The sequence below is a fragment of the Amia ocellicauda genome, chromosome 21 (assembly GCF_036373705.1).
Source record: "Amia ocellicauda isolate fAmiCal2 chromosome 21, fAmiCal2.hap1, whole genome shotgun sequence".
Taxonomy (NCBI): domain Eukaryota; kingdom Metazoa; phylum Chordata; class Actinopteri; order Amiiformes; family Amiidae; genus Amia; species Amia ocellicauda.
The window spans coordinates 287,936-312,857 of NC_089870.1; the positions used below are offsets into that span (position 1 = coordinate 287,936).

A 24,922-nucleotide genomic window follows, 5' to 3' on the forward strand; every position below is an offset into this window, starting at 1 on the left:
GAAACGTCTAAATCTGTACCGTCACACCTTCGCATCTATGTCCTCCGTCATCAACTTCTGCCTCCCCCTCTTTCAAATCAGTCATAACTGTCTATAATACTGAACAATGTGCCCAACTAAAAATGTATAATACTCAAATGCTTAATTAAGTTTAATCAGTCTCAGAAGCTGGAAAATATTCAAAACATTTATAGAGCAATTTCAGCACACCACAATTTCCCCCATCTTCCGTAAGAGATTTTTTTTAACCAATACAAAAAAAATCTGTTTGTTCTAAAAGCTTTTTGATTGGTTAATACTCACAACAAACCTTTCTGTTACTGGTTAACACAGTTCATTGCTATGTAGAACTGTCCAATAAAAACCCTTTAGTGTGGGTGTAAGTTTGGACTGATAATCATCCCTCTAGTCCTCTAGCCAATAATTGGCCCTGTAGTACACTGGGGGTTAATGAGTGGCGGATAAATGAGAGTGGACCTGGATGTAAAAACATTTGTAATTCTGCATTTAAACATTTTATTTACACTCAGTACTGATAACAGATTATATTTTCATATTTTAGCCCACCTAAGTTTCCTAAGATAAAGGCTGTATCATTACTTTCTTCATTTAAAAAAGTAAACAAAATACCATCTTAATTCCATTGCAAGATTCTACCACAAGCAGCTCCTGAATTGCTTGATTACCAGTGCCTTAATTAAAGTCTATATTTGTGTAACTGATTTGACCTCACATGGAATGCATTAGGTCTGGTATTTGACTAAAGTGAGGTATTTACCAGTGAACAGAAGGCTTGAGCACACTTATCCTTAACGAACCATAATTAAAACTACCTTAGATTTGGATGAGTGTATTATAGTTATAAGACTGGGTGCCAGTGAGTATTTGGCATGGGCACTTACCTGGGTCAGGTAGTCAATCAGAGCTAGATGGGCCTTCTCCAGCTCTGCACCAGACAGGGTTGGCAGAGGGTTGGGATAGTGCAGCTGTTTGCGGTAATCAGAGGGTAGTAGGTCTGGGTAGAGCCCAATCACATGGGTGGGATCTGGGATCAGTAGAGTGAAAAACTGCTCATTTGTGCATCTCTGCATTGACCCTCAAAAAATCTAAAATCTTTGCAATTACAAAATGGTTTTCCATGAATCGCCTGTAATAACAAAATGTTATGATAGAAAAAAAAAAATGCAATATTACAAGGACACATTAATAGTCGGTGGCAGCCTAATTTTCAGCATTATATCCCCCCCCACTTGCTTTTCAGAAAATCTGGAACTTGTTCTTACTGTAGTGCACCTGTAGTGCTTCTACTGTGGCTATCTCTTCAGCAGTGGAAAAACTTTGAAATCAATCAAGCTGAAGCAGAACATCCACCCACAGAGCTAAGAGGAAAGCTGAGCCATTACTATCCGACTTCTGGTCTTCCAGGTTTGGGAGTAACCTTGCAAGTGTGGATAGCTAGTGCTACAAGCCAGCTCCGGGCTCACCTGTACCCAGCTTGGCAAAGACCTGCATGGAGTCATCAAATCTCTTCTGACAGAAGAGGTTGAAGGCATAGAGGTTCTGGATGTGGTGGATCTGCTGCCTCTTATCACCGTCTGAATCATCCTTCATCTTCTGCAAGAAAACAACTGACATGAAGTCTGGGCCTTGCATGGTCTGACTGTGACAGTATCAGTGGATTGTAAGTGCATAATGATGCAGTTAGTTAATCTGAGTTTCTATTATTTAAATCCAAAGAAAAATGTCCCATAAAAAAATAAAAAATAAACTATGCAGAAAACAAGATTCATGGGAAATATGGATTTTTCATTTTTATTAACACTAGAGGCGCAAAGCCAGTCAATTTGACCGATTTGGTTATTCAAATTGTAATTACTCTGTGTTCCTAAATACACTGCACATACCCATTCTTGACTTTCCTAAATATATATTAAACATGCCTACAGAGTTTTAGCTGCATAAACGTGAAAATAAATAAGTTATAAACACATTTACATTTACCTAGAATAGCCAAATCGGGTTATTCTGACCGGTCATTTAAATACATAATGACTCAAATATAACGCATAATCCTGCCTGCCCTTTACAATACAGTCAGTCTGGCGCTCAATTGGCAATCTCTACCTGTCTACAGCCTTTCATGTGTTTGAAAAACACATGCATTGTACAGCATTACAGGCGTCCTCTTACAACTGTACTCAAATTGAGTGGATATAGTGATTACCCGCAAATAAACATGGATTGGAAACGGAGATTGAAAAGAGCGAGTTTTGAAAATGCCGTGTATATGAACATGACTGATTCAGGGGCATCAGTGATACTGGCAATGACAGATCATTCGTGGGTTTGTGCCAGTGCTGTGAAAACATTGCGAGTGAAACGCCAGGTCCAAATGGCACCGAGTGCTTTTACTGATCAATACATGATTGCTACAGCATGTAAGTACAGAGTGCAACAGTGCAGCCACATGCAAAATAATGATTCACAGACATTATCAGTGGAGGAGCATTCATTGCAATGCTATATATTTGTGGAGTAAAAGTGTTCACCTTGAGAGGGCTGTCAAAATGCAGTGTGAGGTACGAGCTCACGCAGGGAAAGTGCAGAAACATGTCCTGTGTGAATGTACGCGCTGTCAAGTATGCAGGATAAATATAAAAAGTAAATTGTTTATTGAAATACAAAGCTACAGTGAATACAAGTATGTTGAAAACAAAGTTTACATGGTGTTAAAACTGTTTACTTTAGTGTACAATTATGTTTTGATAAATGCAATAGTTATTTGTGAAATATAAAATATTGATTCTGAGCATTATTCCAATATTTACTTGTTTCATTCCTTTATTGTTTGTTTTTGAGCTTTTTGCTTATTGTAGGCTATATAGTTATTTTTGTTTTGACTGCAGTGTGGCGTTTAGAAAAAAAGCATTTTGATGTTATTTATAGCAATAATATTATTGTTTTATGATCATATTTCAATTTAAATACTCCATTTGTGCTATGTAAATGTTGGATTTGATGGTCATGAATAAAACGTATGAGTTTTATACAATGAGTTGCTTTGATTATCATATCACAGCTGTTAAAGAGCTATCGGTTACATTGACCGGCTTTGGTGCTTATAGGTAGTTCGAAATGTCGGCGCTTCTAGTGTTAATCAAAAATCAATTAATTATTAATAATTAATTATCTGCAAACTAAATGTATGATCTGATTGTTTGACTGTTGAAAGTGGATCTTGAAATGGAATTAGAATATTTAAAATCTTGCTGTTAAAATATTTGCACGCTAGTGACATTTATAAATAAAAACAAATACTATTTTTTATTCTAACATATTTCAAATCAAAGAAAGCCCCCAAAATACTGAAAAAATTATAATGAGAATAAATGGATTAGTTATTTTCACCACATAATATAATAACATTTCAAATCCCTGCCACCCCTTTAATAGAGAGGACTGTGGTGGCTTGCTCACCGCCAGCTGGAGGGCCAGTTCAAACTGTTTATCCTGCAGCAACTGTCGGATCTGTGTTGCAATAGAGACCGGGACTAGCCGCCAAACAAAATGGTTGCTAGCGACATATACAATGTTGGTCCTGAAAAAAAAAAGAAAAGGAGAATTAAAAAAGATATCTATATTTTTAAGAAATCTGACACTGGCAACAATTGTTAGGAAAAATGATGGGAGAGCTTCTATACACAAGGCTCACAAAATGTCCATGCTGCATGCTGGCTGAAGCATTTATCCCTCTCAGTGAACAGCAGAAGCTACAATACTCCTCTTTATACTGTACTGCTGTCCTAAGTTGGCAGTGTGCCGAAATCCTTTTAATTTCTCGAGTTCCCACTCATCACTAAGGCTGACTGACATAAGAATTAAAAGGATTAAGACCCAAGATGTCCACTACAAGAACACCCTTTACCACTGCAGTGCTCTTACCACAAGGCTGTCAGGGCAGGTCTGGGTAAGTTAGGGACCCCAACCAACAGTGGGAACATAAAACAGCACTGTTATGCAACCAGCTGAGGAAACCCTGTGGATCTAGACAGACCAGATTCAAGCCAGCTGTGATTGGACTAAGGCTCAACCATTCTACATTTTCAACCCAAGTTTTGTATACCAGTCAATGGTCACAGGACCACTCGTTAATGGCTTCTTTTACAACAATATGTATTCAGGATCACATATAGCATCTTCTTACTGCAGTACATCAACAGCTCTGTTCAAGGTTTTCGGCACAATAAATACATATGTCTCAAGTTCTGCCACAGTGACTGACATCTTTGCAGGGCATTACAGACTCAGTCCCAGTGACAGCACCAATAACCCGTTACCCTTTCAGTCCCACATCTTTAGTGAGCTGCTCTTACCCAGCAGAGGTGATGAAGCGTGGCCTCTGAAGCTCCACGCTCTGGACCAGGAGCCGAGGCTCGAAGGTGCGGATCTCCACGTAGCGGGGCAGCACAGCGATGATGTAGGGGGGCTGGTGCTCTGAGGGCAGGGAAAATGGAGAGCAGAGGGTAGTACACTCTCACTATACCATCAATGGATTAACCCATCAATCAGCTGATGCATCACAAATCCCAGTAGTACTTTGTTTTACAATGGGGGCGGGGGTCAATTACAGTCTTTGAGGACCAATGGGGTTTCTGGTTTTCAGTACAATACAGGTGTTAATTATTAATTACTAATTGAAGATATTATTAGGATATAAAGTCACAACACCTGCTAACTAAAAGATACCTATAGGACTGGTATCACAGAGCCCTGATTTAGAAAGTTAAATTGTTGCCCTTTGTCAAGAATAAGCATTTTAATCTGAAGACTGGAACCAAGAGTTTATCATGACTTCAAATGTATAGAAAGGATATAGATATATAGCAGGTTGAAGGACCCAATCAGAAAAAGTACATTTAGGTTTTCTGTTCCTTTTATTATAAAGCACATTAGCATCTAACAGCATCTAACTCACAGTGTACAGTGGCTATAGTTTGTATTCAGCCTCTGTGGACGTTCACATTGTGGTGTGTTACAAACTGAAATGTTGATGCATTTAATTGGGATCTTTTCCATTTGATTTACATAACCTACTCACCACCTTTCCATTTTTATTGCAAAACAACAGTTATTGGGAGTCAGTGGGGGGAATGTTTAGAGAAGTATTCACCCCCCTGAGTGAATAATTGGTAGAACCACATTTGTCAGCAATTACAGCTGTGAGTCTTTTGGGTAAGTTATTTGTCTCTTGGTTTCTCAGTGGTTCCATATACCTTCCACTTCTTAATGATAATCTTGACTGTGCTTCAAGGGATATTCAATGCATTTGAAATATTTGTATACTGAGTGTCATAGCAAAGGGGTGAATACTACTCTATTGAACACTTTTCAGTATTTTAATTGGTGAAAGTATGGAGTATTTCTGTTATGAAACTGTACTTGTACATAATACTTTAAATGTGCTGCTTTGACTGTGCTTTGGTATACAGTACCTTTGGACTGTGCTCTAAGAATATTCTATAAGAAAAGTTCCTACATCAAGAAACATGGCAACAATGAACAAAAGTTTTAGACTTAAAGTGCAATTTGTGTGTTATTATCATAACTTTTGGTAACATTGTCTATACAAAACTGTGCGGAATCGCCAGCTGTATACAGTACAGTTGAAAGGGTGAACATAAGACGTTCTATATGCAACCATAGACCTGAAAATAATCACATACTTGGTGAGGCGCTATAATACAAATAATACAATAAATTTTATATTTTGCTTTTACAAGCTGCAATTACATAAAGCGTACATATCAGCACTCAGTGTGACAATCAAATGAAACACCAGGTAAGCAACTAAATAATATTTAGAAGGTAATTGCAAATTGAAAAGCTGCTTAAAGTTTTGTTTGTGTACTGGTTTAAAAATCAAACAAAATTTAGATAAAGTCTTTACTAATCTACTACGATACCAGAGATATTTGTATTATTACTAACTTAATTAAAAATGATATATTTAAATAAAAGTTAAGTTTTTCAGTTTTTTTGAGATTGTTACTGGCTTTAAAAGTAACTTTTATAATACACAGCTAACTTTATAATATTTAATTAAATGTTAAGTGTTTGTTGAAGGAAGAGTGTGTTCAAATATTTTGCCACAAGAGGGGGCACTTGACCTTGAAAACACACCATGGCTGCTTACCAATACTTTTAAGCAAAAATTGTCGTCAAAATTTTACCAGTCTGAAAGCATACGTTTCTCTACAACAAACACCTGGAAGCCTCAAAGTTGCCTGCAACTTCTAGTTATTATTATTATTATTTATGTATTATTATTATTATTATTATTATTGTTATGTTTGTACAGTGAGGGAAAAAAGTATTTGATCCCCTGCTGATTTTGTACGTTTGCCCACTGACAAAGAAATGATGAGTCTATAATTTTAATGGTAGGTGTATTTTAACAGTGAGAGACAGAATAACAACAAACAAATCCAGAAAAACGCATTTCAAAAAAGTTATAAATTGATTTGCATGTTAATGAGGGAAATAAGTATTTGACCCCTTCGACTTAGTACTTGGTGGCAAAACCCTTGTTGGCAATCACAGAAGTCAGACGTTTCTTGTAGTTGGCCACCAGGTTTGCACACATCTCAGGGGGGATTTTGTCCCACTCCTCTTTGCAGATCCTCTCCAAGTCATTAAGGTTTCGAGGCTGACGTTTGCCAACTCAAACCTTCCGCTCCCTCCACAGATTTTCTATGGGATTAAGGTCTGGAGACTGGCTAGACCACTCCAGGACCTTAATGTGCTTCTTCTTGAGCCACTCCTTTGTTGGCTTGGCTGTGTGTTTTGGGTCATTGTCATGCTGGAATACCCATCCACGACCCATTTTCAATGCCCTGGCTGAGGGAAGGAGGTTCTCAACCAAGATTTGACTGTACATGGCCCCGTCCATGGTCCCTTTGATGCAGTGCAGTTGCCCTGTCCCCTTAGCAGAAAAATATCCCCAAAGCATAATGTTTCCACCTCCATGTTTGACGGTGGGGATGGTGTTCTTGGGGTCATTCCTCCTGCTCCAAACACGGCGAGTTGAGTTGATGCCAAAGAGCTCGATTTTGGTCTCATCTGACCAAAACACTTTCACCCAGTTCTCCTCTGAATCATTCAGATATTGGCAAACTTCAGACGGGCCTGTACATGTGCTTTCTTGAGCAGGGGGACCTTGCGGGCGCTGCAGGATTTCAGTCCTTCACGGCATAGTGTGTTACCAATTGTTTTCTTGGTGACTATGGTCCCAGCTGCCTTGAGATCATTAACATGATCCTCCCGTGTAGTTCTGGGCTGATTCATCACCGTTCTCATGATCATTGAAACTCCACGAGGTGAGATCTTGCATGGAGCCCCAGACCGAGGGAGACTGACAGTTATTTTGTGTTTCTTCCATTTGCGAATAATCGCACCAACTGTTGTCACCTTCTCAACAAGCTGCTTGGCGATGGTCTTGTAGCCCATTCCAGCCTTGTGTAGGTCTACAATCTTGTCCCTGACATCCTTGGACAGCTCTTTGGTCTTGGCCATGGTGGAGTTTGAAATGTGATTGATTGATTGCTTACCATTAAAATTATAGACTGATCATCTCTTTGTCAGTGGGCAAACGTACAAAATCAGCAGGGGATCAAATACTTTTTTCCCCTCACTGTAATTAGGGATGAGCGAGTACACCATTATCTGTATCTGTTCAACAAACTAAATAATCTCTATCCGTACTCGAAATGGGCGTGGGCGCTTAAACAGGAAGTGGGTGGAGCAAACCGGGCGATTTTAATTTAAGCCTGAAATGAATGTGGGTTGATCAGAATATGCTATATTTAGAAGAAAAAAAAAAAAAAAACTAGTTACAGAACAGCCTCAGAATTGAGCTTCAGAGCAATGTTTTTGATTACAAGAGTAAGAGAACTATTTATTTTTTTATAAACTTGAATGAATAAATGAATCAATGAACACATGAAGTACGCAGTAAAAAGCACACACTACAGTTTTTATAGTCAACATAAGTTTTTTTTTCTTTTATTTCACTCTTTAAATATGTAATTTAAACAGTATAATATTTCTATGTGTGAGCACATCACTGCGTAATGTTTTTATTTTGGGGGGAAAGGTATTTTTTATTTCTACACAAAGTAAAACACAATGTTAATTAATTATTTGGTGTGTGTGTGTGTTTTATTATTTTCTTAATTGAACGGACGGTGTGAAGCTGGGCGATTTATGCACAGACACAGCATTCAGTCTTGCGGCTGTATTCTTGAAGTCAGATGTTTTACTGAGGTAGGAGCGAGCCGAAACTCTAATGAACTGGTAGCAGCAGTGAGAGTCCCGAGCTGTAACTTGGGACTGCAGCACATCGAGTTCGAGCTCAGCTCTCACAGTGACCCGGCTAAATTTACAGAGAGAAGAGTGGCGCGCTGACAGAGGCCGCTGTGACTAGGCGAGATTACGTCTGTGTGACAGCAGAACTGCAGCAGTCTATGTCGGTGAGGAGGCGGAGCTCTGTGTGGAGCTGGCCAATCACAGAGCGATGTGGACAGACACAGCTAGCAGCTGCTAGTACTACCCAATGAGGATTTTTCTTCATCACGAGTACGGATATTGACACATTTCACTTGGATAATGCTGGTACTCGTAAAAAGTACAGTATCCGTACCGGATACTTGTTTCAGCCGAGTACTCGCTCATCCCTATTTGTAATATATATATCTTACAGCACTGATATTATTAACTTATAAAAGAGTATATATTTTATATAAATTGATCCAGGAATTAGTTAATTACAACAAAAGAGTTGAATAATTATGTGTAAAAATTACACATTCTAACACTGAATAAGACTGAATAGTATGAATAGTAATAAAGGGATGCATGTCCTTTAAATAAATGCCATTAGCTGCTTCCGCTTAATCAACACACCCAGGAGCCTCAATAGAAAGATTAAATGAGATGATTCCATGAATCGTATGATTATTAATCAGTAAGTGGTTTAATTAAGCAGACTACATGGCAACCTTGCACTGGGAGAAATTAAGTTTTAATTTTCAAAATGCTATGGGAGAGGACCCCCAGACCCCCCACCGTTCATTCAACATTGCTCTTTGCTCTCATGTTGGCCCCCCTCTCCGTGAATTCCTGACTGGTGTACCAATCCTGTGGGGGACATCAATCTATGATGCAACATTAGTTCTGATACATCTGCATATAGGACGTATATTTAACAAAAATATTTACATTTGTTTAAATTGTGCAGAAAATGTAACTGGCAAGGATTAAAATTATTATATTTGTTAAATGTATTAGTCAGTGAACATGTACTACTTCTTCCTTAAACCAGCAGAGAATATAGTTTTTCTTCCCTAAAAAGGAAAATGCAATGTTTAATACTGTAGCGATCTTGAGCCTCACTAAAGGGCCCGGGGCTTTTAGTGATGCAGTAAGATCGCTGCACTGCGGCGCAGGAGATCGGGGTTTGAATCGCGCTGTGGCCCCAGTTCATTACAGTACCATTTCTCACATATGACTCGGCGGGATCCTGTCTTTTTCACGCACTTGTCATCACAAATATCACTGGCAACCCTTCATCGCCAGTATCAGTTCATCAAATACTTGCATATTCATCAGCAATTTGCATATTCAGTTAGAAATTATAGACAGACTTCTAGAACAGCAGTTTTCAAGTACATATTCAATTCAGTAAATAAATATGGAGGGTAATTTCTGCCAAAATAAATAAAAATACATAGGCCTACATGAATAAATAAAAAACTAAAGACAGACATATTTCGATTTATTTCCTTTTTTATGCAATGTATTTTTATTTTTTTATTGGCACAGCGATGAAATAAGATTAACTAAGAAGTTAAAATAAATTCAACACTTAAAACAAATACTGGAATATTAGATCATATATGTAAACAGTTTTCTTTCACACTTACTGCAGACAGTCTGAGCCTTCATTGAATAAATGGTGTGCAGAATTCTGTGCAGAATGAGAACAGTCTGCATGACGTGACTGCACCCAGTAAGCGGACAGAGTGATGCATTAATTTATAAAAAGGGGAGACATTAAAACATTATAACTAAGGGGTGGGTGAAACTAATGAGTTAAACAGACTACAACTGCCGCAGGTAACTGTAGGATTTGATAAAAGTCTGTTTTGGAATCGTATGACATTAAGGAATATTTGCTCTAAATCATGTGTAGTTTGTAACTGAATATGCAAACTGCAGAACATATGCAAATTGGTGATGAACAGACACTGGTGATAAAATTTACCTGGTGATGAAAAGTGTGTGATAAAAAGTCATAGACTTGGCAGTCTTCATTTCTTAATTTTGTTCCTTTCCTGAAAATTGAAAAATCCTGTGTTCTCAATCAACAGACAGTCCTTGATTTTAATAACTCACTGGAAGCAAACTGCAGACCATTTGAACTTTTGAACCATTTGCCTTCAGGAGCCCAAAGCATTATGAAATGTGTTTTGTATTCCAACTTGAATAATACCAGATATAATTATGTATGGAAAAAGACTGCTTTGCTTCCACAGACCAGGGCTATGATCTGTATCAACCTGGTTTCAAGAAACAACCACTGTCTGTTTATAATGAGTCCAGTGTGAAAGCAGGATTATGAATGAAGTGATTGTTATGAATCATTGAGGGGGCATTACCCATTGCAATAGGGATATCGGTCCAGTTGAGGGCACACTTCTGGGTGCAAACCCCCTCCTCGTTGAGTACCACTGTCAAGTCATCCTGCCCCACTGCTACCTTCCCATCAGCCAGTGGGGCCACCAGTGGCTCCAGCTGCTTGCCTGTGGGGAAGAGCTCCTTGATAGACCCCCGGCCATCCATCTGAGGAGCACAGACAAGTTGGTCAAAACTGGGAACAAAAACATGGTTCTCATTCAAATGGGCAGTATGTTAAGATTATGAAATTGAAATTAAGATAATTGTACCATGGAATACTAGATATCTTGAATGGGACATTTTAGTATTAGGCTTTTTCAGAACTGTTAATCATGAAAGAACTGACCTGCAGAATGCATTTTTAGTTAGATTTTTTAATCCTTTTAGCTAGGTATGGTTATTTTACACACGTGCATTACACTGGCCTTTTAAGGCTGATCTTCAAAGTCTAGATACTTATTTCTGTACAATAATCAGATAGCTATTCATAAAAGTTAGCAAACAGTTGGGCTCCCTAAAGTGCTGTTGTTTATACAAGGAGTCCGAGACACCACATTAGCATTAGTTCAGATCCAGCAGCAATGCTCTGTCACCCCCCTTTAGCCAACTCCCTACCCGAATCAGGTAGTAGTCCCGCTTGAAGCCCACACAGATTGAGTTCTCACACCAGGCCATTGACTTGGGAACATCAGGTGCTGCAAAATCCCCCTGAAAGACAGTGAACACCTGTGAGGACACAAGGGCTTCCCCTCTTTCCCCAGAGGATAAACCCTTTGGATCTCACTTCTCTCTTCCAGCAGTGGTCTCATTACAGGCACTGACAAGCACACGTTACTTCTGCAGGTCTACCACTGGGCACTTTCATTGTAATAAGCTTGCCAAGTCGAGTGTTAGCTGTCCGTTAACACATCCTGTACTCTAGTGTAACACTTATAAAATGTAGACTGTAAATGGCAGGTTCTGTTCCATTCCCAAGTTTTGGAAAGTTATAGTGTAGTTGGGGGAAGGTTTTGAAGTTGTAAAATTGTATATGATAATTGAATAGTGACAATGCTACAAAATGTAAAATAAGCCTCCAATGGTTGTGGGATGTAGAATTTTGAATGCCTCGGTAAGCCATATGTAAGGTGAATTTTCTGAATCACTGAATTGCCCAAAGACACTTTTCTCTTTTTAAACTGATGACCTACCTGTAGCTCATAGAAATCCCGGTCCTTCCAGAAATAAAGCTGTAGCTTCTTCTTCACAGCCACACACATCCGCAGCTTAGACTCACCATCACTGGAGTGCTGTATACACACACACACACACATTAAATGCACATACACACTATATAAATTGTATTGCATAAGTATTCTCCCACCAAGGACTTTTTCACATTTTGTTATGTTACAATCTGGAAAGAAAATTGATTTAATTGGGATTCTCTCCCTTTGATTAACACCAGTGCTATAATGTAGTATGAAGCAGTGGGCATACGGTCAATTTACCAAGACCTCCCCTTCCCCATGCCGGCCCCCACCCACGCCCCATCCCGAAAATGCACATGGGGGCACATGCACATGTAAGAGGGCTCATTTGGTATATGAGCATGTTACAAAGTGACGTAACCCCTCAGAAAAATCAGTACAGTGTTAGGCATCCCTCATTAGGAGGCTCAGTTTTTTGGAATAGTGGGCTTAACACTCTGTTGGGTGGACTGCTCAGAGGGGTGCCTGAGGTGCACGGTTCGAATCCTGAGCGGGGAGCTCCGACCGCACCGGCTAAACACGCATTTCCAAACATTTCTACATTTTTAAACATACTGCAAAATTAAGGTGCAGATACTATGTGGGTTCAGACAGAGATTATTGGAATTCAAGGGCTTTCAATGACCTTTTCCAACACTGTATGTGTTTCTATTTTTAAAGACTGCATGAAATAAGTAAATAATTTAAGTGATTTTTTATTCACTTTCAAAAGAGTATCGCATACTGCATTATAATAAACTATGCATCAACTCATAGGTGAATATTCAATCATATTTATTCCAGTTACATTTTGAACAAAATCCTTTAAAGACTTTAGGGACCTTGTATGAACACTGGTCTGTAAACTATTAATTTGACGAACAAAGTGCAGCATAGCTTTAAACTACTCGATTTCAGACTTTACAGGGTGTTTATTAAAACTCTCATTGTTGCGGTTTTCGTTTCATGGTGCATTCACAGATGCACACAACAATGACTAGCTAGTAGGCTATGCTAGGCAAGTAGCTAGAGTTGGCATGAACATCTGGCACATGGAAACTGAGCTGATAATATTTTATCAGCTGACGCATACATATCAGGTTTCGCACCTTCCATTCAGCTTGCTTAGTTATTAAAAGCCACATGTGATTTTCATAGAAAGGCTTATTTATAAGTCCCTAACTTGAACTATAAATGTATTTAATATTGTAAATTGATTATTTATTGTGAATTTAACGTTACGCATCACGCTCATTTTTTTGTGGGCATACAGGAAATCCTTGTGGGCATACGGCGTATGCCTGCATATCATGCAGACTACACCACTGATTAACAGCACATACACCTTGAAGCTGCAAAATATGTTGTTTGCGAAACAAGTTAATTAAACAAACAACTGAAATGTGTTAGGTGCATAAGTATTCACCCCACTGTGTCAATACTTGGTATAACCACCTAGGGCAAAAATTACAAGTCTTTTTGGATAAGACTCTACAAAGTCTACAGTTGACATATGGAGAGTTTTTCACATCCTGGCCGTGCCTTGGTGGCTTCTCTGACCACTGACATCCTACCCAGTCACTAAGGTTCGGTGGATCCCCTTCTCTGTTCCTCCCTTTTTCTCCTCTCTCTCTATTAACAGCTTTGAATTCCATGCAGAAGAACTCTAGCATCTTCCCATTCCACTCACCTTCTTCTTGAATGAACTGGACATCCTTCTCTCCTTTCTCCTCTCACTCCCCTATCATCCTCTTGGGAGACTTCAACATTCACCTCTCCAACCCCTCCCACTCTGATGGATTTCTTCCCCTCCTTCACTCTTTCAACTTCTCCCTGTCCCCATCATCCCCTGCTCAAAAGGCAGGCTGCCAGCTGGAGCTCTCCAGAGGCTGCTCCCCTTCTAATCGCTCCATGACACCCCTAGACATCTCAGACCACCAGTTAATCTCACTCCCTCTTTCCCTCTCTTCCACTCACTTCCCTCCCTACTGCACTCACTCGCACTGTCACCTTCCAAAATAATCTCCACTCCTTGAATCCAACCCTTCCTCACCAACTACTCAACTGAGCTGATCGTCCAGACCCTGGTTCTCTCCCTCCTGGACTACTGCATCGAGTTCAAGACATTGACCCTCACCAATCATTGTCTCGACCAACCTGCACCAAGCTACCTTCAGACCCTCATCTCTCTGTACATTCCCTCCAGACTTTTCCGGTCTTCCTGCACCAAAATATAAACTTTGCCTCCTCTCCAATCCCCTTCCTCCAGAACCGCTCCTTTTCATCCCTGGCCCCTAAGTGGTGGAGTCCCTGACCACCTTCCAGCAATTACTAATTTAGCAGTTTTGTGTCCTGCGCAGTTCAGCACTCCTGTAATTTTGCACTTTATGAAACGGTTTCATTATACGGTTTACTCTTCTACATTTCTAGTACTCCTGTTGTTTGCGATTTCCACTAAGCCCTCTTCCATTAGTTGGGCCCTATGAGTTCCACGTGGCAGAGAACATGGACAGAATTGCGTAATTCAGGGTGAAAAATTTCTTCAGGCCCTCAAATACATTACAACAAAGTAGTTTAAACAAACAATATATGTATTTATGTTTTAAAAACACACTGAAATAGCATTATAAGATGCTTTGAGAAACTCACATCATGGGAACGCAAAGAGCAATTCACTACTCCTTGATCGTTTACAATTTAGATATATGCGTTTAACATTTAACATCAGTCAAATGTCATTATCAATTACTCAAATACATACCGATCATGGAAGTATAGATCTTTTTAACGTTTGCGTGTGTATGCGTATGTACCTGGTACCACATTCCCATATCCCTGCCAAACACTAATCCAGTTTCACAAATTAACATTACGTTTTTTGAAAGAATTAATATGTAGCTTATTTAATGACAGCAGGGATATGGGAATGTGGTAATATGTTAATGCAAGACCACAGTCAAGAAATATACACTCACCTAAAGGATTATTAGGAACACCTGTTCAATTTCTCATTAATGCAATTATCTAACCAACCAATCACATGGCAGTTGCTTCAATGCATTTAGGGGTGTGGTCCTGGTCAAGACAATCTCCTGAACTCCAAACTGAATGTCTGAATGGGAAAGAAAGGTGATTTAAGCAATTGTGAGCGTGGCATGGTTGTTGGTGCCAGACGGGCCGGTCTGAGTATTTCACAATCTGCTCAGTTACTGGGATTTTCACGCACAACCATTTCTAGGGTTTACAAAGAATGGTGTGAAAAGGGAAAAACATCCAGTATGCGGCAGTCCTGTGGGCGAAAATGCCTTGTTGATGCTAGAGGTCAGAGGAGAATGGGCCGACTGATTCAAGCTGATAGAAGAGCAACTTTGACTGAAATAACCACTCGTTACAACCGAGGTATGCAGCAAAGCATTTGTGAAGCCACAACACGTACAACCTTGAGGCGGATGGGCTACAACAGCAGAAGACCCCACCGGGTACCACTCATCTCCACTACAAATAGGAAAAAGAGGCTACAATTTGCACAAGCTCACCAAAATTGGACAGTTGAAGACTGGAAAAATGTTGCCTGGTCTGATGAGTCTCGATTTCTGTTGAGACATTCAGATGGTAGAGTCAGAATTTGGCGTAAACAGAATGAGAACATGGATCCATCATGCCTTGTTACCACTGTGCAGGCTGGTGGTGGTGGTGTAATGGTGTGGGGGATGTTTTCTTGGCACACTTTAGGCCCCTTAGTGCCAATTGGGCATCGTTTAAATGCCACGGCCTACCTGAGCATTGTTTCTGACCATGTCCATCCCTTTATGACCACCATGTACCCATCCTCTGATGGCTACTTCCAGCAGGATAATGCACCATGTCACAAAGGTCGAATCATTTCAAATTGGTTTCTTGAACATGACAATGAGTTCACTGTACTAAACTGGCCCCCACAGTCACCAGATCTCAACCCAATAGAGCATCTTTGGGATGTGGTGGAACGGGAGCTTCGTGCCCTGGATGTGCATCCCACAAATCTCCATCAACTGCAAGATGCTATCCTATCAATATGGGCCAACATTTCTAAAGAATGCTTTCAGCACCTTGTTGAATCAATGCCACGTAGAATTAAGGCAGTTCTGAAGGCGAAAGGGGGTCAAACACAGTATTAGTATGGTGTGTTCCTAATAATCCTTTAGGTGAGTGTATATATATATATATATATATATATATATATAAATAAAAACTCTTTGCAGGTGCTTCTATCAAAATCAGTACAGTACAGAATAATAAACCAATTATGAAATCTTAGAATAAGGGAGTCATGGAAATGAACTTTTATGTTATGTAATCATTTTAGAAAAGTCCTGGAATTTATTTGTTCTAAATGTGTACGAACCCTGTTTAAAAGGGGCATCCTGTTCTGTTAGGAAATTAGGTCCATTTACTCATACCTTAATGTTTCATTGTTTCCTGCAGATATATTAATAAAAATGGGTGCTTGAACTTCAAAATATAAAAATAAAACCAAACATTCAAAATAATAAAATGGATTTCATAACGCCCTACTTAGGTCTTACCTATGACTTAAGCTGATCCTCCACACTTGCTAGCTACAAGAACTAGGATGTATGACTTGTATTCTATATTAACTATATAATTTACCTATGCACTTCTGTAATTTGTTTTGTACTTTTGCAATTTTGTCTTGCTCTTGTATCCTGTAAATCGCTTGAAATTATAATAATAATAATAATAATAATAATAATAATAATAATAATTTTAAAAAAATAATTATGTGCTTATTTAAGTGTGTCATGCCAAAATAGGTGAATAATTATGCATTCTAGACTTAAAAGGGGGACAGTAAAATGCCCCTCTAAAATGTGCAGTTTTGAGGGAGTGTGCAGTTGACATGCTGACTGCAGGAATGTCCACCAGCGTTGTTGCCAGAGAATTGAATATTCATTGCTCTACCATAAGCTGCCTCCAATGATGTTTTAGAGAATTTGGCAGTATTTCCAACCGGCCTCACAGCTGCAGACCACGTAACCACGCCAGTACAGGACCTCCACATCCAGCTTCTTCACCTGCGGGATCATCTGAGAGCATTTCCTTATATGAACTGTAACTCAGTCAAATCTTTGAAATTGTTGCATGTTGCGTTTTTTATTTTTGTTCAGTGTAGATTCCCCCCCCCCCAACCTCGACATTAAATAATACTTTGTGTACATCAGTGACAGTAAGTCACAATTAAATCAATTTTAGTTCCAGATTGTAACACTAGAAGATGTCCAAAATCCTGGGGGGGGTGAATATTTATGTAATTCACTGTAATCCCTGATCATGACACATAAAACAATATGATCTCAAATTTAAGCACAAATGTATAATTTTGTAATAACTTGTATGTTTTCACTTATTTAAATTAATATAGGATTCAGGGTACAATATTACTAAATCAAAACAAGACCGATATGATAATTTATAAATTATCAAACCTCTACAATTAAAAGGTTCAAAGTGATCTGTGGAGCAATGGTCTCCAACACTCGAGCTGTAGAGCCCCAGTACAGCAGCTGGCCCTTAAATCATCAATTCATAAATACTTAGAAACATTTAATTTTAATAAATGTTAAGCAGGTGTTTAGGTAAATTCAATAGTTTAGAGAGAATTTGTGCTTAAACCATTCGTTTAACCGACCTCCTGTACTTGCATAATTGATCAATCAAACTGGGTAAGGGGCTCTCCAAAACTAGGGTTGGAAACCAGTGGTTTAAAATGTCCAATTCATCAACAATTTAGAGAGTCAAGACACAAATGGCAACATAAGTTTATTACTCTAACACTAACAGTGAAGAGAAAAAAATTAAGTTTTAGATTTTTTCCCTCTTCAATACAGAAAACTTGAATAGGGTTGTTTACCAGTTTACCATTAGACTCACCTGCAGGTCACAAGCAAAGAGAGTCGCCCCCTTGGCTTTGGAAACAACAGTGATCTGCTGGAAAGTCAGCAAGTCATGGACATGGATGTTGTTTTCTGATGGGGGGAGAAGATGATAGTTAAGATTTTATGAAGCTCGTGATGTAAGCTTACAGTATCACAAAATTAAATAAAGACTACACTTACCCAGCAGACTGACCAGGATTTTATACTGGGACACCACATACAACTGAGAACAGAAACGGGGGAGAAAGGGTCAGGTAGGCTATTGGGGACATTTAAATTCCTTTGCATGTTAAATAATAAATAACACACTACTTTTTCCAGAAGCCAGGTATCAGTCTCCAAAAGACTTACTGTTCTGTGCCTGCTTTAGTGTACAGTGGCAGTTCTAGACCATTTCAACTGGGGGGGCTGGCTGGGGCCAGCTGTAATATTAGGGGGGCAATCGATTTCTATGCAGTGCTGGAGCAGGGGGGTGTTCCCCCTCCCCCAACTTGCTACTAACTTCACCATCACAAGAATGCTGCGAAACCATCGCTTATTAAACCCTACAAAAGTCAATGAGGTATTACTATATACATTAATACCTGGAATGACAATATTAAGGATTGAAGCTATTTAGCTCTCTTTGAAGTTATTAGTAATGAAAATAATGCATATTTACAATAAAATACACTGTTTATTGCATCTGAAAAGCTCACATTTTATAATGGACTGATTTATTTTTAGCTAGAGCATAGTGTAAGCAATACATACTACTGAACAATATTAGTGCAACAGTGCAAGTGTTTGCATATAACAGTAATGAAAAACTTGTACAGGTTGCCCTAGAGAGTGTGAATTCTGGTGCGAAGCTCTTCTTTTAAATACATTGACTGCAAAAAGAGGACAAATCCAACCTATGAAAACCAAAGTCAGCTATTGTGATCTTCACGGTCATAGGGAAATGGGGAAAAATAACTGACACAATCTCATCTCACCTGATCTTGCACATTAACAGTAGTCGGGTGGCAGAGGTTAATGGAGGACATACCTGCTGGATTTTCTTTGAGAAATTCTTGTTGGATTTTTCAAGTGTCACCTCAAACCTGTTACTGCCTGTGAACAAAGCAGAGCCATTAGGGTTAGGTCAGGGAAGGGAGCCCAAAGCAGAAAACCCATCATCTCTGATCTTCAAACAGACAGATCACAACACAGGGTTGCAACTCAACATTGTTTAGAAGCTTATACGCTCTGCTTTAAATTTGTTACCTAACACATACATTACTATGGATATTTTAAGTTTGTTTTCATTTTAGTTATAAGAAGATTCATACTGCTTAGCAATTAGATCCAGATTCTGGATACAGGCTACAAGCTGCACAAATGTATAAAACAAACACATGCATGATATTTAACTAGCCTATATCTGTCCATGCAAGTTTGCTAAAAATAAAATCTGTTGCAGAAACACAAGGAAACATTTAAACTGGCAGTTATTATAAATTTATTAGCAGGCACCCTTACCCAGGGTGACTTAAAGTTGTCATAACTTAATTGTAACCTTTCTAAAAACACTACAGGTAGAAACAGAGTAGTGGAAAAGTATTTACAAATATTGCATAGTATTCAGAAGAAAATAATAATGAGAAATACAAATATCACCTAAACTACTAGTTTAGCTTATCACAAGCCCATTCTTCTCAACTGCCCTCACCTGCATCTTTCTTGATCCTGTACAGCAGGAGATGTCCTGGTTTAGTCCCCACAAGAAGCCAGTCCTCTGTGGAAGAAAAACACAGACACTGAGTGATTATGCAGTATGTGCCCAATATTTGCAGTGTCTTGGGGATTGCTTTCCCAATTAGCTTCTCCAGTGAACCTGTTTTACATACTTTTTTCTTTTGATGATTTAAAAAAAAAATGTTTAGGCCCAAAGAGCACTCTAAAACTGTCCAATAGATCAAATAAATGTAAGTAACAGAAAACATGTTTCCCAAGCTCTGCATTACAGGTTTAAATGAGATTGGGCGTATTGCTTAATAATAACAATGTTTACAGAGGAATACATTCAACCAGATTGCGATTTTTGTATAATTTCCCTCTCAACATCAATATGCCTGCAGTGGTCAATTTTATCTGGAGATAGGCTATTTGTTACATTGGTGCACAGTTATGAAGGACAAACCATGACAAAATACACAGGGAAATACATAAATAAATAAATAAAACAAATGTTGAAATAAACACATGGACTTTTTTTTTTTTTGGCATAGACAGTCCAGCAATACACATTGCACTAAAGCAAGTCATTTTACAGTATCGACAGTTCTGTTCAGGTCATATTCTGGGAAAGGTGCCAGGATGAACCCACTATTCAAAGCTAAGTTTTTTTAAATACAGTGACATACATATTTTTAATATTAAAGCATTATAAAATTACACACTTGTTTAAGCATCTAGATGTTGCGATTATATTTTTGTTGAGTATATTATCTTTTAAGTCTAGAATGCATAATTATTCACCTATTTTGCCATGACACACTTAAATCTACACGATTTAGAAGACACCAATATAAAAATATAAACAATATTAAACATTAACAATAGAAGTGCTTCGGCTACATCATGGTTTTGCAGTGAAACAACTCCTCTTGCTCAGCTATGTGAACAGACAGCCCGTCACTAGAAAGCGGTCGAGACTTCAGCAATGACAGTATGACGACAGCGGATCACAAGACAGTGTGTAATGCGGCTCATACGACAAACAAACAGCCATCCATGAACACGAGTTTATACCACAAAGCACATTCAACAGATGGCTAATTTGTTTGTAAATGTAGGCTATTGGAAATAGCAATAGCCCAGGGCCCTGGATCTTTTCTTAGGTTATACTGATTATAAATAAAGTCTCGAGTTTTATTTTTTATATCAAATTACAAGCTGAAAGGAAATGTATTTAATATCAATAACAGCAGCCTATAAGAAACCATTGTACTTAATAATATAATCATAATGATACATGTACTTGCAGTTAAACAACAGAACACAGAGAGGTTCTGCTTTTTAATAAGCTTTCAATTCCAGGCCACATAACTGAGGCATTAGTTCAGCATTCAGCCCAGGCAATCCTCGGACTTGAGTGCCGAGTGCTCCCTGCTCTGCTACTGATTTTCGGGCCTGCCGTTCGCGGTACTCACCCCAGGCCGCCATGCAGTCTATCTGGAGCGGCAGCTTCTCCAGGATTGGGACCGGCTCATACGCGTCGTGCATAGCCGCGTCAGTGCCCTCTCGCCCCGCCAGGAAATAATAACAAACACCGCTGTGCGCTCAGGCGTCTCCAGGACAGGAGCAATCCTCCCTCAGAGCAGTGCAGACAAACCGCGTTGCAAATAAGAAATAAATAAGAAATCGCAGATCAAGGAGGGTAATTCATCCGGCTCTGGAACTGTGGATCCCAGCAGCTGAGCAGAGAGCAGGCGATTTCCGCCTCGGAGGACCAGCATTGGCTGTCCGATCCCCAGTCACAGAAGCGCTCTCTCAACAGTGCAGCTATTATGTCTTGTACATAATCTGCACAGCAATTCACAGATGTATACACTTCCTAAATGCATAGTACATATGTATCGTGTATATATATAGACTAGCGCTGAGCAATGAATGGCGGAAGTCGCCGCCGCTGTGTTTGACTTCCTCTTGCTGGTTCAAGTGCACAGGCAGGTCCTGCTCCACACGTGATTTCAGCAGCTCTGTCTCACGGGGGGACATTTTGACCATGAAAGACAGTTACTGTCCCGCGCAAATTGCTTCAGTAAGAAGAAACCAAAACGCGAATATCGACACCTATAAACGTCATTATTTACGTATGCATTTATATATGATATATATAAGTTACAGAAATGCATGCTACTTAATTTATACGTTAACGTATTCATGCCATTCAAATATAAAGTTTCTACAGGTAAATTGTATAAACATTTCTAACGTTTCCACAGTTTTTTGTTGTTGTTGTTGTTGTTGTACCGCTTTAAAACTATCAACCATTAATCTAACTTGTCACATTTGCAGATGATACAACAATATCAGTGGCTCAGTAGATACAATCTCTGCAGCGCAGGCTATTCCAGGGATGGCGAACCTTTTTTGGCTGGAGTGCTGGTTTGTATACTTTGCTAAGAGCCAAAAGGTGCCAATGATAAATTAGGGATATAAAAGTTTATACAGGGGCTAAACTGCATTTTTTTTTACCAATATTTATATTTATTTTTTGGTTGTGAAAAGTTATTAAGCAAACATGCTAACAAAACAAACCGCAATACAGAAAAATCTAAAAACTATGGAGAGGACAATAGGACAATCCCACCCAACCTCCCCCCACCTTGATGCCACCCCCTTATCTCTCTGTGGTCTGGAGAGCAAGTGCAGCTCCAGTCTGCTAATGGGAGTCTGCTGCACATATTCTTCCCAAAAAAGATTATAAATTTGCAGGTTTCATTTATCACAGTTTATTGTCAATTTACAAATGTAACAAGCAATAGTAATAGCACTTCACTAGCTCGATCGTGTCCCTTTTTATTTTGGACAATGAGAAGTTTTAATCCTCATTCAAATTAAATCAATCTTAATTGTATATAGTGGAACACCATGCCAAAGCATGTCACAACATTAAATAATAAATAATAAGTGCATCATACAGTGAATACATCATTTAAATGTTGCAGTATTGCTACAGTGCAGTACAATGCATGAATCACATTTCAATACGCATTAAGTTTGAGGATTATAATGGTAAAGTACATTTAAAACCCCCATTAAAATCACAATCTACCCCCAAAACAAAGTCCCACAGATTCTCCATTGCCCTGCCGTTACATACAAGAAGTAGAAGTTTATTCATTTGGCTGCACTATTAACCCTTCATTAATGCTTTGTGTTTTGTTTGCACTTGCACTGAATCATTACCAAGGCACCTTCGTTTTTTCAACAGATATTTACTTAATATCTACTGCTTTTACATTTTGTAATAACTAAAACGGGTAGATTAATATACATTGTGGCACTTTTGTTTTAAGAAAAAATAAAAATAAATATCAATCTACCGTGGGAATGAGTCTGCACAAATGTATTCTACAAATCAAAGGCATCATTTATTTATTTTTGAGAATTTACAGGTTTCTTTTTCCAACTTTATGAAGTTCTTAAATTGTCGGAGTGTTAAATATGAATGATTGTGGCCATTTGACACAGGAGATAACGGTAAATATAATGCGTTCCCCCTCTTGTTCAACAAACACGTCAATTGCTGACCACAATGAATCACAACAGGACAGACTTACAGTTTCTGTCCTCTTCCTCCTGCTCCCGTAGCGCCGCACGCAGCATAAACATCATCACCTCGTTCGTGATGTGCAGCTTTTCGCAGTTCTGCGCGGATATGCGCAGCTCCACCAATGGTAGCAGAGGATTCTGCAGTTCTGCGCATAACTGCGAAAATGTGCGCACAAGAACCCGACCTAAAACATGAATATTCAGAAAATAACGTGAGCGCTGCTTAATGACTTGGGGGCGGCGCCGTCACTGCTAAATACACTGACTGCTTTTCTAAAGAGCCAATCAGTTTAGACAAGTGAGGGGCGGGCTTGCAAAAACAAAATAAAAATAAAACGCGTACAGTCGCTCACTTGGCGTGCCCACCTATACGGCTGTGCGTGCCACGGTTCGCCACCCCTGGGTTATTTTGGCAGAGGTGGACAACTCACTTCTATTTTTGGTAGTCCAGTGGGATACCAAAATGTAAACTATGGTAGCCCACATTTTTCATTTCCATTTAACGCTCCAATAAATAAATTGTAGACAGATCTAATTTCAAGGTGGTAAAAGGTTTAGAACAGAAAAACACAAACACTCCCAAGAACATAAACTATAAATGTGTTTTGTTTTGTTGAAACATTCCACATTTAAATTGTCATATAAACTTGACAACATACCCCTTACAGAAAAATTATAAATCAAGTGAAAGTAATATGCTATGCCTAGATAGAAACGCCTGTGTATTGTTTGGTCTGTCCTAACTTATATTGTTTTGTATGTTTAATTGTAAAATAAAATAAGTGCTTTAAATCTTTATTTTCAATTAGACAGAGGTCCATGCAGGGTTTACCAAATCAAATTGCATTGGCTTGGCTAGGCAGTGTTAGTGTCAAATTTGTTGCGAACGAGATGGAGCCGGCGGAGTGGCAAGGCACTTTCTTTGCATTCTCTGCATTTTCTTTTTTCTTTTTTTTCAATGTTCACTCTGTTTTGCCAACCAATTGAATATGGAAATGCTGGGTCCATGTGTATTCAAAATGTAGCCAATGTCATTTCAGCAATTATGAGCTAATGAAGTAATTAAATTCGGCACAGTTTTATTTCTGATGCATTAGACTCACATTGGTCTTAATAAGTTAAGGACTTTCATCCGGAAAGAGAAATGCTCTCCTTCTCAATGTCAGCACTCATCCCTACATAGATAGACACTTACAGTTACCCTGCAGTTAATAAAATACATCACGTTACTGCAAACTTTCCCTTCCCACCCGCACAATGCAAAGACTGTTTTAATTGTTTGAGTATTTTACATAACAAAGATAACATACAAAATTTGAATACTTATGATTAATTTATTTTTTAAATTCATTTCTGAAACAATATTTTAAATCCTGATATAAATTATAACAGAACTTAAAACAAAACCAAGTGACGTGTATAAACAAAAGTTACATTAAACTCAAGTGCCAAAAAAGTGAATATTCAATTAATCTTAAGGCTAATGAAAACAATCTAGTGCAATGAAAATTAACAGTAATAGCATTAAACAAAAACATGTGAAAAAACAATCTAATGCATTTTAAAGAAGGAGAATGGCCAATGCACCAGATAAATCATAAACAGAACAAAACCACCACAAAACAAGCACAAATCAATAAACAAATTAAAAGTTAAAATGCTTTAAAAACAATTAAAATTGTTTTTTAAAAACAATCATTATTGCCATTAAAGGAATAA

General features: G+C 38.6%; 1 protein-coding gene across 2 annotated transcripts in view; it reads right to left on the bottom strand.

Annotated features, from left to right (window-relative positions):
* Positions 1-22,161, bottom strand: part of vps39 (VPS39 subunit of HOPS complex) — a 51,008-nt gene extending 28,847 nt beyond the window's left edge. The window contains exons 1-12 of one of the 2 annotated variants that reach the window (XM_066695073.1): positions 21,076-22,161; positions 19,593-19,658; positions 18,930-18,994; positions 18,080-18,122; positions 17,895-17,989; positions 11,925-12,023; positions 11,350-11,442; positions 10,716-10,899; positions 4,374-4,494; positions 3,478-3,598; positions 1,485-1,611; positions 903-1,045 (exon numbers count right to left, since the gene is read on the bottom strand). In XM_066695073.1, coding sequence (XP_066551170.1) covers positions 903-1,045; positions 1,485-1,611; positions 3,478-3,598; positions 4,374-4,494; positions 10,716-10,899; positions 11,350-11,442; positions 11,925-12,023; positions 17,895-17,989; positions 18,080-18,122; positions 18,930-18,994; positions 19,593-19,658; positions 21,076-21,148 — 1,230 coding nt within the window. In that variant the 5' untranslated portion in view covers positions 21,149-22,161. Of the gene's footprint in view, positions 1-902; positions 1,046-1,484; positions 1,615-3,477; positions 3,599-4,373; positions 4,495-10,715; positions 10,900-11,349; positions 11,443-11,924; positions 12,024-17,894; positions 17,990-18,079; positions 18,123-18,929; positions 18,995-19,592; positions 19,659-21,075 lie in introns of both variants that reach the window. The other variant, XM_066695072.1, reaches the window with a different exon arrangement.
* Between the last annotated feature and the right edge of the window lie 2,761 nt (positions 22,162-24,922).